The sequence below is a fragment of the Amblyraja radiata genome, chromosome 34, assembly GCF_010909765.2.
Source record: "Amblyraja radiata isolate CabotCenter1 chromosome 34, sAmbRad1.1.pri, whole genome shotgun sequence".
Taxonomy (NCBI): Eukaryota; Metazoa; Chordata; class Chondrichthyes; order Rajiformes; family Rajidae; genus Amblyraja; species Amblyraja radiata.
This window is the reverse complement of record NC_045989.1, coordinates 25,636,417-25,651,040: the sequence shown is the minus strand read 5'-3', so window position 1 is coordinate 25,651,040 and position 14,624 is coordinate 25,636,417. Positions and strand designations below refer to the sequence as shown.

Sequence of the window (14,624 nt, the reverse complement as noted above, 5' to 3'; positions counted from 1 at the left end):
TCCAGTGCTGTATGTTGATATATTAAACATTCTATACTAAACACATTGGTGACATTGTTACATAATGTAAAGGCACATCAGTGCACGGATTTCTATTGGTATACCATATAACCATATAACAATTACAGCACGGAAACAGGCCATCTCGGCCCTACAAGTCCGCGCCGAACAATTTTTTTTTCCCTTAGTCCCACCTGCCTGCACTCATACCTTCTCATTGAGTCGATGCAACAAAGAAACAAGCCCTTCAGCCCAACTTGCTCATGGTGGTGGCACGCTGGGGGTGCAGCGGGGTGGCACAACAGTAAAGATGCTGCCTTACATCGCCCGAGACCCAGGTTCGATCCTGACTACGGGTGCTGTCTGTATGTAGTTTGTACGGTCTCCCCGTGACCACGTGGGTTTCCTCCGGGTGCTCCGGTTTCCTCCCACATTCCAAAGACGTGCAGGTTTGTAGGTTAATTGGTTTGGTAAAAATAGCAAATTGTCCCGAGTGAATAGAATGATGCTAGTGTGCGGCGATCGCTGGTCGTAACAGACCAGCGGGCCAAAAGGCCTGTTCCATGTTGAATCACTAAACTGAACTAGTCCCACCTGCCCACGTTCGCTCCATGTGCCTCGAAACCTTACCTATCAAAACCATGTACCTGTCCAAATATTTTTCTCCAAGTCAAATGTTGGAGAAACGTCAACTTCAAAATTAATTACAATTCTTCAGAATTGCTCATCACATGATGATGGTTGTGATTATTACAATGAAGGTCACAAATCTTTTATTCAATAAACACCAGCTCATCAACTTTGGGATCAATTTCTTTCAAGTTTCATATGAATTTATAATAAATCTTGCATTGTAACATCGCTGGGGGAGACAGTGTTTATTACAGAGCCTGGTACTGAATGCAGAGTATTAATCTATTAAACTATTCCCTTCTCTATGTGGGCAAGGCATTAAACTCGGATTGGGAGAGGCCCACCTACATTCCCGTGAAGGGAAACGTAGGAAGTTAAAAAGAAACAGGTGATGTTAAAATTTACCAAAACAGACACTTGGAAAATCTCCAAAAGAAAAAGGGAGTTACTGTTTCAGTTTGATGACCCTTCGTCATTTTGTGCATCGAGCCATTTTTGTTATTGTTACAAGAGGTTTCTTCTCAGCTGTTATCAGGCAACTGAATCATCCAACCACAACCTGCGAGCAGTGTGCAGAACTGCCACCTACCTATTTGATGACCCTCGTACTATCCTTTTAGAAAGAATGCTGGAGAAACTCAGCGGGTGAGGCAGCATCTATAGAGCGAAGGAATAGGTGACATTTCGGGTCGAGACCAGTCTGAAGAAGGGTCTCGACCCGAAACGTCACCTATTCCTTCACTCCATAGATGCTGCCTCATCTGCTGAGTTTCTCCAGCATTTTTGTCTACCTCGGACTATCCTTGATCAACTTTACCTTGCACTAAACGTTATTCCCTTATCATGTATCTGTACACTGTAAATGGCTCGATTGTAATCATGTATTGTGTTTTTCCACTGACTGGTTAGCACGCAAATAAAGTTATTCACTGCACCTCGGTACACGTGACAATAAACTGAACTGACCTAAAATGATACACGCATTTAAATAGATGAAAGTAATACCTGTTAAACAGGTGGCTGTACAGGGGGTGAAGCCTTCGTATTCCCAGTCAAACTGTTCGCCCATTGCGTTGTCACGCTGGTTATTGTAGGCCACCTCTGGGTCACGTACAGCCGTCGTGCCGTCACACGGCGCCAGGTAACATGCTCGCTCGCTGGGCGGCTTCTCCTCCTCCTCGCACTCCTCATCCGGCAACTCTTCTTCCGTTTGGGAGAAGGATAGGAGAATGCGGCACGTCACCCTCCGCACTTGCTGGCCATGCCCACACGAGGCGCTGCACTGTGACCAGGCCTCAGGAATAAACCTGTGCAGGTGTGGAAATATATACAATGTATAGTATATGTGTTTTATGTATATGATATATAATGTATAGTGTGCAATGCACACGTATATAATATATAGTGTATAGTGTGTATGTAAACAATGTATATAATACAAGGTGTATAGTATATATGTATAAAATGTGTGTATTATGTGATCTACAGTGTATGTGTATATTATGTATATAAAATATAATGTGCAGTGTATACTATATATGTGTATAACGTGTATGTGCGCGGTGGGAGATTTCTCCGGGTGCTCCGGTTTCCTCCCACATTCCAAAGACGTGCCGGTTTTTAGGTTAATTGGCTTCCGTAAAATTGTAAAATTGTCCCAAGTGCTTGAAGGACAGCGTTAGTGTGCAGGGATAGCAAGTCAGCGTGGGCTCGATGGGCTGAAAGGCCTATTTCCGCACTGTATCTCTAATAAAACTTGTGTGCAACGACCAGGCTCAGATCACCAACAGACGTCCAGTGTGGCAATGCGTTGCCTTATGGAGCAAGTAAATATAATGGGGAGGCAGAGTGGTCACTATTTGTGTGCAAGTCAGCCTGATTCAGACCTCATGTGCAGTTAAACAAAGGAATCTGGCCGTGTGCAGTCAAGATAACCTGCCCTGAACAAGCTGTCTTCACTTGGCGACACACTGTCTGACTCACCAATCAAATGTCACTGCCTGATATACACATACGTACAGCTAGCCCATCTCAAGCTCACGGCATTTTTAATATCACAATATATCTTAATAAATGCCAAACTATCTCTCTGACACTAAAAATGATCTGAAACAATGACAACATTTCATTTCTTTGGCATTATTCATCAAGGTTTAACTTTGGTTTTCTTGGCTTCTCCAGTCTTCCTCTTATCCGATTCTTTATCCCAATCCCTTTACAATTTATTTTTGTACTGATTTGAAACTGAACTCATCTGTATTAACATCACTCATTCACATCCATGGTGGCTTTCCTGGAATCAGTCACTTGCTTCTCAATGTTTAACTCACTGTAAAGTGTGGTGAGGTTTAGCTTATTTCTCGTTCGGTAAAGGGCCTGTCCCAATGTACGAGGTAATTCAAGAGTTCTCCCGAGTTTTCCCCTGATTCGAACTCGGAGAATATCCGTAGCGGGTCCGTAGGAGTTTGTGGATGTCTCGTAGCGGCTCGTACGAGTAAAAAGTAACAATTTCTTTCATCACGAGTATTATTTTACTCGTGGACATTTTTCACAGTGTTGAAAAAAGTCACGAGTTCACCGGATTTCCCGAGTACCTACTGTTAGCATTACGAGCCGCTATGTGACATCCACAAACTCCTATGGACCCGCTACGGACATTCTCCGAGTTCGAATCAGGGGAAAACTCAAGAGAATTCTTGAATTACCTCGTACCTCGAAACGATCGCCAACCCTACGCTTGGAACCGACGTAATCTTGGAGCAAAGTTGGGCAACGGGGTCACTTCTAAAATTACAACATTATATGAAATAAAAACAATGTTTATCGAGCTAAGAACATAACAACACAAACAGCCGTTCAATGGATGAGTCAACATGATCCCTTTATTGTGACAGGCAAGGACACGGCACAATTAGAACAAATATCACAATAAGCGTAATGTGAAAATGAAAACCCTTGAACTCACTTTGGCTCCTCGGACACTGAGATCCTTTCCACCATTTCCTGCGCTTGCTTAATCCAAGGGACTTTAGCTTCCACAGGAAGTTTTTCTGAAAATAATACACACACACAAACATTAAACCAATAGGTCTCCAAATCCATTCAAAGCAAAAAAGTTAGATTGCACTATTGAATGAAGAATTCCTTTCTGTTGGTTTAAACGTGTTGGTTCTCCAAGTGAAGTCTTCAGGATGTTATTGTGCGGTTTAAATCAAAGGGAAACACAAGTGGTGGAACCATTTTCTGAGATAATGTGATTCCTTAATCTTCTGGGATAAACACAGTCTGCAGAGACAGGGACAGAGACGCCTCCTGGCCTCTGAAGTTCGTACCCAACTGTGAACTTCCCGACCCGTCCCCAAGTGTTTCATTAAAGTAACTTTAGTGCTGCTCCTCTGAACTTGTGCTAAAAACAGTAAAGTTGGATGCAAACCCCATAATTTACTGGATCTGACAGATAAAGACAATGTCTCAGCAATTATATTGTGGCATTTTCATGTAATTGAAAAATATACCCGATGTATTTCTGTACCGGGCAAGAATTCTGCCTTAGAATTGGAAAATTAAAAGTATCACTCCATTAAACAAGGGCAGGGAGAGGGGCAGAGAGATAAGGCAACTGTAGATATAGATGTAATTATCAGTCGTGGGAATTACTGAAGCCAGCACATGGATAAAGGTTGAGAGTTGACTGAGAGCTCAGGGTCAGGAGAATGGCCACACATGACACCCGTTCTGGCTTTGTGAATAGTATTTAAAAGGGCATTGAAATCATGTTCCATACATGTCTGCAGGGATAGAGGAGAGAGGCATAAGGGGGGAAAGATGCACTCACTCATTGCCAGCTTTATCATCAGCAGAATCCCAGCAGTGATCCAGATCATTGTTATACATATTAATTGGTTGAATGAAGGGGACAGGCGATTATATGACCATGTTTGCAAATTCCATATATTTCACGATTCTTACCAATGGGAAAAAAGATCTACACAATTAGCCCATCAAAAGACACAGAGTGCTGGAGTAACTCAGCGGGTCAGGCAGCATCTGTGGAGAACATGGATAGGTGACGTTTCACAAAGTGCTGGAGTAACTCAGCGGATCAGGCAGCATCTATGGAGCTAAGGAAATAGGCAACGTTTCGGGTCGAAACCCTTCCGGGTTTCGGCCCGAAAGGTTGCCTATTTCCAGAAGGGTTTCGGACCGAAACGTTGCCTATTTCCTTCGCTCCATAGATGCTGCTGCACCATGACTCAGTGGGCCAGGCAGCATCTGTGGAGAACATGGATAGGTGACGTTCCACAGAGTGCTGGAGTAACTCAGCGGGTCAGGCAGCATCTGTGGAGAACATGGATAGGTGACGTTTCACAGAGTGCTGGAGTAACTCAGCGGGTCAGGCAGCATCTGTGGAGAACATGGATAGGTGACGATTTATGTCGGGGTGCTTGTTCGGGACGGACGTTGTAGTTACCTTTAGTTTTATAACATGGGATTGGCACGGTGCACTCCTCCTTGATGTGCGGCTTGAGTTGGGCGTTACAGCCCCCAGTGTGTTGGCCTCGGTAGTCGATACAGAGGACCACCCTGTAGCGCAGGCCGCGACCACAGCTTACTGTACACTGCAACACAACACAGTCCTGTCAGCTCTCATCAGGCAACTGAACCATCCTACCAATACTACACATCGGTCCTCAGCTACCATCTACCTCATTGGTGACCCTCGGACTATCTTCAATTGGACTTCATCTTGCACTAAACGTGATTCATAACATTCCCTTTATCCTGTGTCTGTACACTGTGGACGGCTCGAATGTAATCATGTATTGTCTTTTCAATTGCTGGATAGCACGCAAGAAAAGCTTTTCACGGTACCTCGGTAAACTCAAACTCAAACGCAGCTTCTTGTTTATGAACAGTATATACTGATCATAGTGTTTTAGAGTCATAAAGCATGTAAACAGGCACTTCAGCCCAACTCACCCATGCCTACCAAGATGCCCCATCTAAGAGTCATAGACTCATGCAGCCTTTGTAACAGGCACTTCATCCCAACTTGTGATGGCACCTGCCTCAACTAGCTCCTCCAGCAGCTCATTCCATATACCCACCACGCTTTGGGTAAACAGGTTACCCCTCAGGTCCCTATTAAATCTTTTTCCCCTCACCTTAAATCTGTGTCCTCTGGCTCTCGATTCCCCTACTCTGGACATTTATCCAATCTATTCCTCTCATGATTTCATCCCTCATCCTTCTGAGTGTGCTTCAGCTCAGGCCCTCGAGTCCTGGCAACATCCTTGTAAATCTTCCCTGCGCCCTTCCCAGCTTGACAACATCTTTCCTGCAACATGGCGGCCAAGACTGAAACTGGACTCAACTATTGAGAGCTGGAGTCTCAATTATGCCAACACTGGGAATGAATCTCAGACTAGAGATTGAACACAACCAGCACAGTCTCGTGTGGATAAAACCAAAACAAAGTTCAACTTACTGGAGACCATTCCATGGCGATCCACTTGGGGCAGTCAAACAGGTTGCAGTTCTGTACCACTGGAGGTTTGAAGGTGTACATGCATTTCCACTCTTCCACGGGGATAATCTCACCAAACATGTTCTCTTCAATGCAGGAGACACTGCGTGTTTGTACTCCACCTCCACAGAATATTGAACAGGCAGTCCAAGGGCTGCTCTCCCAACTGGTGGAATAAAACAAGGTCATCGAGTCTTACAGTGTGGAAACGGACTCTATGGCCCAACCTGCCCACACCGGCCAACATGTCCATGCCAACCAAGATGCCCCATCTACACTAGTCCCACCTGCCTGCGTTTGGTCCATATCCCTCCAAACCTGTCCTGCCTAAATGTTTCTTTAACGTTGCGATAGTCCCTGCCTCAACTACCTCCTGTGGCAGCTGAACTGGTAACTGGGATGAGAACTCACTGACCAACACCTTTGGTGTTACTTACTGGGAGTGATGACAGACAAAAATAATTTGGATGCTGATGAAAAACCTGCATGGACCTTAGCTACAAGCAGAGCAGCACAGTCACACAACACACATCATAAACTTGTATAGCATGGAAACAGGCCCTTCGGCCCAACCTGCCCATGCCCACCAACATGCCCCATCTATACTAGTCCCATCTGCCAACATTTGGCTCATATCCCTCCAAATTCTCAAATGGACCCTTAGGACAAAGGAGCAACACTGTGCACCATGGAGCAAAGGACATTTATTGTCACATACACCAATTGGTGAAATTGGAGTTACCATGCAGTGCACAAATAAGATAAACTCAACACTTTAAAATGTAATATAAAAACATAAAAAACATCCCCCCACATCGAAATCAGCGTTTCCCACTGTGAGGGAAGGCACCAAAGTTCACACCTCTTCCTCTGTTGGAACCAGAGTTCCACGTTCCACCATGGAACATAATAAGACTTAGGAAGTGGAGTAGACTTGCTCCACAATGCAATACAGTCACAACTATCCTTCTACTTCAGAATCACTGTCCTGCACTAACTCTAGATTCTCCGATTGCTTCAATAACCTGAGACATAATGATCCATGGTAGAATACACTCAATGACCAAACTCCACAACCATCTTGACTTGAGAACTCCAAGGATGCACCACTCTCGGAGTGAAGAAATGTATCCTGATCTCAACCATGACCAACCAACCCTTTATCCAGTCTCCTCTTGCTTCACTTCCTTGTCTTACAAAAACATTGAATGAAGCGCGAGTAACCGCTAAATATGAAACTCATCGCCAACTTCCCCTTCTTCCCGAGACTCTACAATCTCCAGTTAATTGTGTGAGCTAACAGGTCACATGCCGAGGACATCGTTAGTTATGATTTCCATTAATGCAGCAAAAGCTGGATAAGAAATATTGGAAAAACATGAAATGATGATTCTGAAGGTAATGCTGCTTCTTAATACTGCTAATACTAGGACGGCACGGTGGCACAGTGGTAGAGTTGTTGCCTTACAGCGCCAGAGACCCGGGTTCGATCCTGACTACGGCGCTGTGTTTGTGCGTTCTCCCCGTGGGTTTTCTCTGAGATCTTCAGTTTCCTCCCACATATTACAGGTTTACAGATTTGCAGGTCTGTAGGTTACTTGGCTTGGTATAAATGTAAAATTGTCAATGGTGTAAATGTGTTGGGACCGCTGGTCGGAGCGGACTCGTTGAGACGAAGAGCCTATTTCCGCGCGAGGTATCTCTAAACTAAACTAAAGTGGGCTGCTGAGTAACAGAGAGGATTACAGCAAACTCACAGCACATGTGTTGTGAGTTTCAGCTCCCACCTGGTCATGTCTGCCACTGTTCACAACGTTTCTGCTTCATTTCCGATGTAGCCATGATTTGGGATGCCAGCGGACATCTGGAATCTTTACTTCACAGTGAAGTAACATGAACATAATCATATCCTTGTGCAAGCCATTCATGGCGATACAGAATGCAAAATACATCTCCTACCTGAGTAACCCTCGCGATTATTATATTGTTTACAGTGTACTATGTTTACACATTCTGTTGTGCTGCTGCAAGTAAGGATGTCATTGTTCTATCTCGGACAAATGACAATAAAACACTCTTGACTCTTGTTGCAAAGTTCAGTTTAGTTGCAGTAGCTCCAACATATCCTGCTGTACCCTATCTGGGTTGGAATCTCATCAGCACGGTTCAAAGCATTCAGGGGATGGCTGGATATGCTGTCATTTATGGTCCAGCCCTAATTGGAAGAATCCCAAGAACAAACCACATTGAGGTGGTGAGAGATTACCTGCAGCTGCTGCAAATCTGAGATAAAAACAAACATTTCAGAAAACACTCAGCCTGTGGTGGAAGAACCAGTCTTGGCTGTGAAATGTTATTTCTGTTTCTCTTTCTCAGATGCTACTTTACCTGCTGTGTGTCCCCAATATTTTCTGTTCTTATTAACTCCATTGGTGGGGTTGAGACTAGTTTAGTCCTAGTTTAGTTTAGTGATACAGCATGGAAAACAGGCCCTTCAGCCCACCAAGTCCACACCCGTACATTAGTTCTATCCTACAATTTACAGAAGCCAATTAATCTGCAAACCTGCACATCTTTGGTACCTTGGGGTCTGGAGCAGTGTTTAGTCGAGACCAGGGAGGCAAGGCAAATATCCTCTCCACAGAATATTAGTGAATCACATTGGCTTTAACAACCTAATGGTTTGATTACTGACTGCATTACAATCTAGATATACTTAATTATGTGGATTTATTTGCTCAGATATCATGGTGGGATTTGAACTTATTTCTTTGGATCAATGCTCCACATATTTGGCTGCTCACCCAGTAATGTAACTGAACATTATTTCCCCATGCTGCATCCAAAAGCAAACAAACTCATCAATGACTATTAGTGAGACCAAGGGGGTGGAAGATTGCAACCTTCACGTGGTCCGCCCGGTTTCAACTAATGCAATCAACTCGACATGCACAAACGGAAGATCAAATAGAACAAGTTGTCCAACAACTTTAGGCTGTGCACGCTACACGAAAGAAGAAGTGAGATCAAGATGATGAACATTTCTCCATTGTGCTTCCCACATTGCTATGTTAGCTAAACTTTAAACATGTACATGATTGGTTATAGAGAACTTAAGGCCATGTAAAGAACTTTAATCAGGATAATTCATTCATTTTCCTTCTGAAAAAAATGCCCCGCTGCGTATTTACAATTGAACAGAGATCAACTTGCAATTAGAACTGGAAACTTCTAAACACATGCACGTCATATTACTCTCTTTCAAAGCAAACAGGTTGACATCCTCATTTTAATTGCAGAGAATGAAACTGAATGAGAGTATGCATTCTTGTATAATGGCATTGCTCAGAATAGTTTCCTACTATTCAACTTGATTTTATTAGAAAAACCTGTTTCATGTTACTAATTCTTTTCTATTCTAAGTTCTATGCATTATGGGCTTAGTTTGCAATTTTATCAACAATATTCCACAATTATTTCCTTTGTCTGCATAAACCCAGTTATTAAACACATTTATTTACACAGACTAGCATGATGAATTAGACCAGATAAGCTCCATATTTGGTTAAGATATGACATCCCTATCTAAACAACACACGTTAAAAACCCCAATATCTATTTACGCGATTTTTAAGAGAAATATGTCAAAGATGCAGTGAGATAAAATCGAGTATGAATCATATCTGAATGTTTTGATAACTTGTGCAGACATTTTATCTGAAAAATAACAGATTACAAAAACAAATATTTGTCCCAAGAAACTGTGATATGTGGTGGATCGATCCAATGCAAACAGCATTGGAGACTTTTATAGAATTAATCAACTATGGCACTGGGCCACAGAAGGGAAAGGGAAATACTGCAGATAATACAGGCAAAACTAAACCACTGTTGAAATCAGTAGAGCTCTAGTCTTTGAAAGCTCACAATAGAAGCTTTGATAGCTTAATGAAGATTCTTTCTCGGGGAAGAAGGAGCCATTCATAAAGAATTGTATTTCTGCATTATGAGTAATGGATTCCAAAGTTATTAATGTAATAAGTGAAGGAATGTCAGGACAAAGAACCAGTGAAGATAATGATCCAGTCCTGAATGGATGAAACGATGTTGATGAATGGGAATCTTAATCCTTCTTTGCTGCACCCAATAACTCGACCATAAATCAATGACAGAATTGTTGGGATCAACACTTGTTTAGCAGCATGGACTGGGATTCACAAAGGCATAACTTGTTTGTATGTTCAATGATCTCCAAAATATTTACAAAATGAATAGCATGGACCTTGTGTTATTTGAGGTGGACGGTGGAATTACAAATGTTAAAAGCAGCTGTAGATTACAAAACACAAGTATAGATGGAAGTTCTCCTGCCTTGGGCAAAGTGCAAGGAGTCGGCACAACTTTGGCATCTTTTCAAAAACAGAAATGGCACGACGAGACGTCTCCATGGAGACAACACATTAATTCAGAGACGGAGTGACGGCAGATTAGACGGTTCCTGCATCACTGAAGGCAGGGGACATTAGGAATAGTTGCTGAAACAGGACTGTGAGAGTGGTTTAGAAGCTTTGTTTGACATCACGTTGATTTTCAGCTATCAGCACCTTGTGAACAGGCACCTCCGCTGATGAAGCAAGGCTGCCTCATTGGATTGTAGCACAAGTGAAAATCTAAACGGGGAGAAAATGTTAATGAGAAAAAAAAAGAAAACATATTAGGTAATTATGTTCTGCTACAGTCTGTAAGGAAGATATATCTGTTGGTCAGAGCAGCATTGAAATTGGATACAATTGAACAGAATTTGTAAATCCATATTATCCCCGACTACACAAAAATGCTGGAGAAACTCAGCGGGTGCAGCAGCATCTATGGAGCGAAGGAAATAGGCGACGTTTCGGGCCGAAACCCTTCTTCAGATCACTGAGGATAGAGAAACATATTTACTGTAAGTTTACTGTTGGTGAATGGATAGATATACCAACCCAAACTCCAGGGTCTTTGTCTCTTAGATGCTAAAGAGCAGACAGATGCTGCATAAACCTCCTTATATTCATCGGTATCATTCAGGAGCTAACTGGTCAGTTCTGGGCAGCCCAGTGGCACAGCAGTGGAGGTGCTGCCTGACAGCACCAGAGACCCGGGTTCAACCCTGACCTCACTTGCTATCTATGTGGAGTGTTCACATTCTCACTATGGCCGCTGGTTTCCCCCGGGTGCTCCGGTTTCCTCCCACATTCCAAGGACGTGCAGTACCACCCTGTCCGCCCTTGTCCATGACTGTATTTAGTAGCTTGCTGTCTCCGATCTGTTGATCCATTTCCTTCACCATAACGGTTTATTGCACGAAACAAAAACACACAACTGGCTCCACACCAACACCTCAACTTACAAAATCATTTTGCATTCCTGGAAAACTCTTTGTCCAACATAAACTGAAAGGGTTGGGCAAAATGCACCGTGTGTGTCTGAGTACAAGGTATTCCTGTGGTGAATGAGCGGAAAGCTCTTCCTTATAGTACAAAATGGCTTTGGAAATTGAAGATAGTTACCCCAAAGAATCACTAGCCTAATGGGCCCGTCCCACTTACACAACTTTTTCAGCGACTGCCGGCACCTGTCATAGGTCATTGCAGGTTGCCGAAAATTTTCAACGTGTTGAAAATCCAGTGGCGACTAGAAAGACGCTACAACTCTTTGGGCAACTGAGGGGACGACTCATGACCATGCAGGCGACATGTCGCGGGGTGAAGCCTGTGAGTAGTCGCCCAAAGAGTCGTACCTTGTTCTGGTCGCCGCTGGATTTTCAACATGTTGAAAATTTTCGCCGACCTACAACGACCTACGACGGGTGCCGGCAGTCGCCGAAAAAGTCGCGTAAGTGGCACAGGCCCTTTACAGTGAGAAAATGGGGTTTGAATTGCACAAATCAAGCAACTAATGGGCTGTTATTGAACAGTCGGATAGCATAAAAGGCACTTCCTAAATACAAGTTTCCAAACTTGTCAGATAGTAAACCCGCTCTGTGATGGCGGGACTCAGATAACCAGCGAGATGAAGAGAGGGAGAGAGAGAGTCAAATAGCATGGCACTTTGTGGTCAGTGTTTAGCACAGGTAATTTACCCACCTTCATCAATCTTGGTTTTTAATCCTGTGGAGTCAGGTAAGCAAGAAGAGAAGGTAATTGGGGGGAAAAAAAACTAAATTACTGAAGTGATTCACTGCAAATTAATATTTCTGCATAAAGATTTAAGAATGGATAAATATCTTAATGCAGAAAAATAATGTTACCTTCAAAATACAACAACAATTCTTGTTTGCTTTAGACCTGGGAATGAACTTGCGTAAACGGGTTATTTGGTAGTGGCATTATATCACTCTAATGTTTGACAGAGGTGAATGTAATATTGAGTGTGCTGCCCCAGGCTGCTGTACGATGTTGGACCTACCGTGGAAGTGGCTGGAAGTGGTCGTAAATTGTCAGTTGCTTGAAGCCATCACTGCGGGAGAGAAAAAAAATCAATTTGGAGAATTCATGAGTGATAGGAGCAGAATTAGGCCGTTCGGCCCATCAAGTCTACTCCGCCATTCAATCATGGCTGATCTATCTTTCCCTCCCAACCCCTTTCTCCCGCCTTCTCCCCCATAACCAGCATTAATGAACAATCTAGCAATCTCAGCCTTAAATATACCCACAGCCTTCTGTGGCAATGAAATCCACAGATTCACCACCCTCTGACTAAAGAAATTCCTCCGCATGTTCCTAAAGGAACATCCTTTTGTTCTGAGGCTGTGGCATCTAGTCCTAGACTCTCCAACATTCGAACCGGGATATATTTGTATAAAAAACTGAAGATAGATTATGAGAAGTATCGATGGGGTAGACAGTCAGAACCTTTGTTCCTGGGTAGAGATGTCAAGGACTAGAGGGCACAGCATTAAGGTGAGAGGGGCAATGTTTAAAGGAGATGTGTGGGTTACGTTTTCTTTACACATTAAGTGGTGAGAGCCTGGAAGGCGCTGCTATGATAGTAGTGTTTAAGAGATTTTTCGATAAACACACGGCTATAGAAAATAGGTGCAGGAGGCCATTCGGCCCTTAGAGGGATATGGATTGTGTTGGAAGGAACTGCAGATGCTGGTTTAAACCGTAGATAGACACAAAATGCTGGAGGAACTCAGCGGGACAGGCAGCATCTCTGGAGAGAATGAATGGATGGCTACAGACTGATCAGTCTGAAGAAGGGTCTCAACCCGAAACATCACCCATTCCTTCTCTGCAGAGATGCTGCCCGTCCCCCTGAGTTATTCCAGCTTTTTATGTCTATCACCAAAACACATGTTGCCTTTGTGCTGGGTGCCACAGTGCTGGAAGGAGAGAGGATGAGGCACTGCAATGCTCCCAATGCTTGGAGATCTTGCTGTGCCTTTTGTAAGTTGGCACTGGTGAGGATGAGATTGTAGTGACATCAGGGCATGGCCCAGTAGGAACATGACAAACCCCGTCACACCCACCCTGATTTATTTTCTGGTGAGACGTTTTTAATAGGGTCTGATTTACTGATTTACAGGTTTATATAGAAGGGACCAGTCTCCTGAACTCTGAACCAAGCAGTGCCAATATAAATGCTAATCCCGATTTGCAAGGTTTTGATTTACTTCATGTCCACATTTTATAACTTTATCTCAGTTATAAAACTGCAGACTTAGCAACTCACTTACTCCTTCTAACTGCTCGCATTTAAAACTCTCTGTAACAGTTTGTTAATTGCTTTGTTGGCTGGATATAAAAGGCCCTGCAAAGTAGACATTGTGAGGATTTGGCAGGAACATCTAACATTATTAGCTGCGAGTAGCATCAACATGCCAATCAGGCAACTGAACTATCCAACCACAACCGGAGAGCGTTCCTGAACTACTATCTACCTCACTGGAGACCCTCGGATTATCCTTGATCGGACTTTACTGGCTTTACCTTGCACTAAACATTATTCCCTTATCATGTATCTGTACACTGTAAATGGCTCGATTGTAATCATGTATTGTCTTTCCACTGACTGGTTAGCTCGCAACAAAAGTTTTTCACTGTACCTCGGTACACGTGACAATAAACTAGTCTGACTGAACTAAAGTGCTCTCCTGTTCATCGTCTTCCCAAGGCTCAGGCTCTCAATCCTGGAAACATCCTTGTGTATCTGTCCAGCTGAATTATGGGATCCGATGCAAGATTTGGATTTATTCTGATTGATTCGTTCTGAGTGACAATAAACTAAACTGAATGTCACGGCACGGACTCTAAGCTCCGCCCCCCGCCACCAGCATTTTGCCGAGTCAGCACTACGGTGGTCACAGTGGCGCAGCGCCGGAGACCCAGGTTCGATCCTGACTACAGGTGCTGTTTGTACGGAGTTTGCACGTTCTCCCTGTGATCTGAGTGGGTTTTCTCCGACATCTTCGGTTTCCTCC

The 14,624-nt window shown here is 43.5% G+C and overlaps 1 protein-coding gene across 1 annotated transcript in view; it reads right to left on the bottom strand.

Annotated features, from left to right (window-relative positions):
- Positions 1-14,624, bottom strand: part of LOC116991698 (ADAMTS-like protein 3) — a 272,285-nt gene that overhangs the window by 54,503 nt on the left and 203,158 nt on the right. Inside the window, exons 12-16 of the mRNA XM_033050541.1 lie at positions 12,608-12,658; positions 6,122-6,326; positions 5,105-5,252; positions 3,599-3,683; positions 1,639-1,940 (exon numbers count right to left, since the gene is read on the bottom strand). Coding sequence (XP_032906432.1) covers positions 1,639-1,940; positions 3,599-3,683; positions 5,105-5,252; positions 6,122-6,326; positions 12,608-12,658 — 791 coding nt within the window. The remainder of the gene's footprint in view (positions 1-1,638; positions 1,941-3,598; positions 3,684-5,104; positions 5,253-6,121; positions 6,327-12,607; positions 12,659-14,624) is intronic.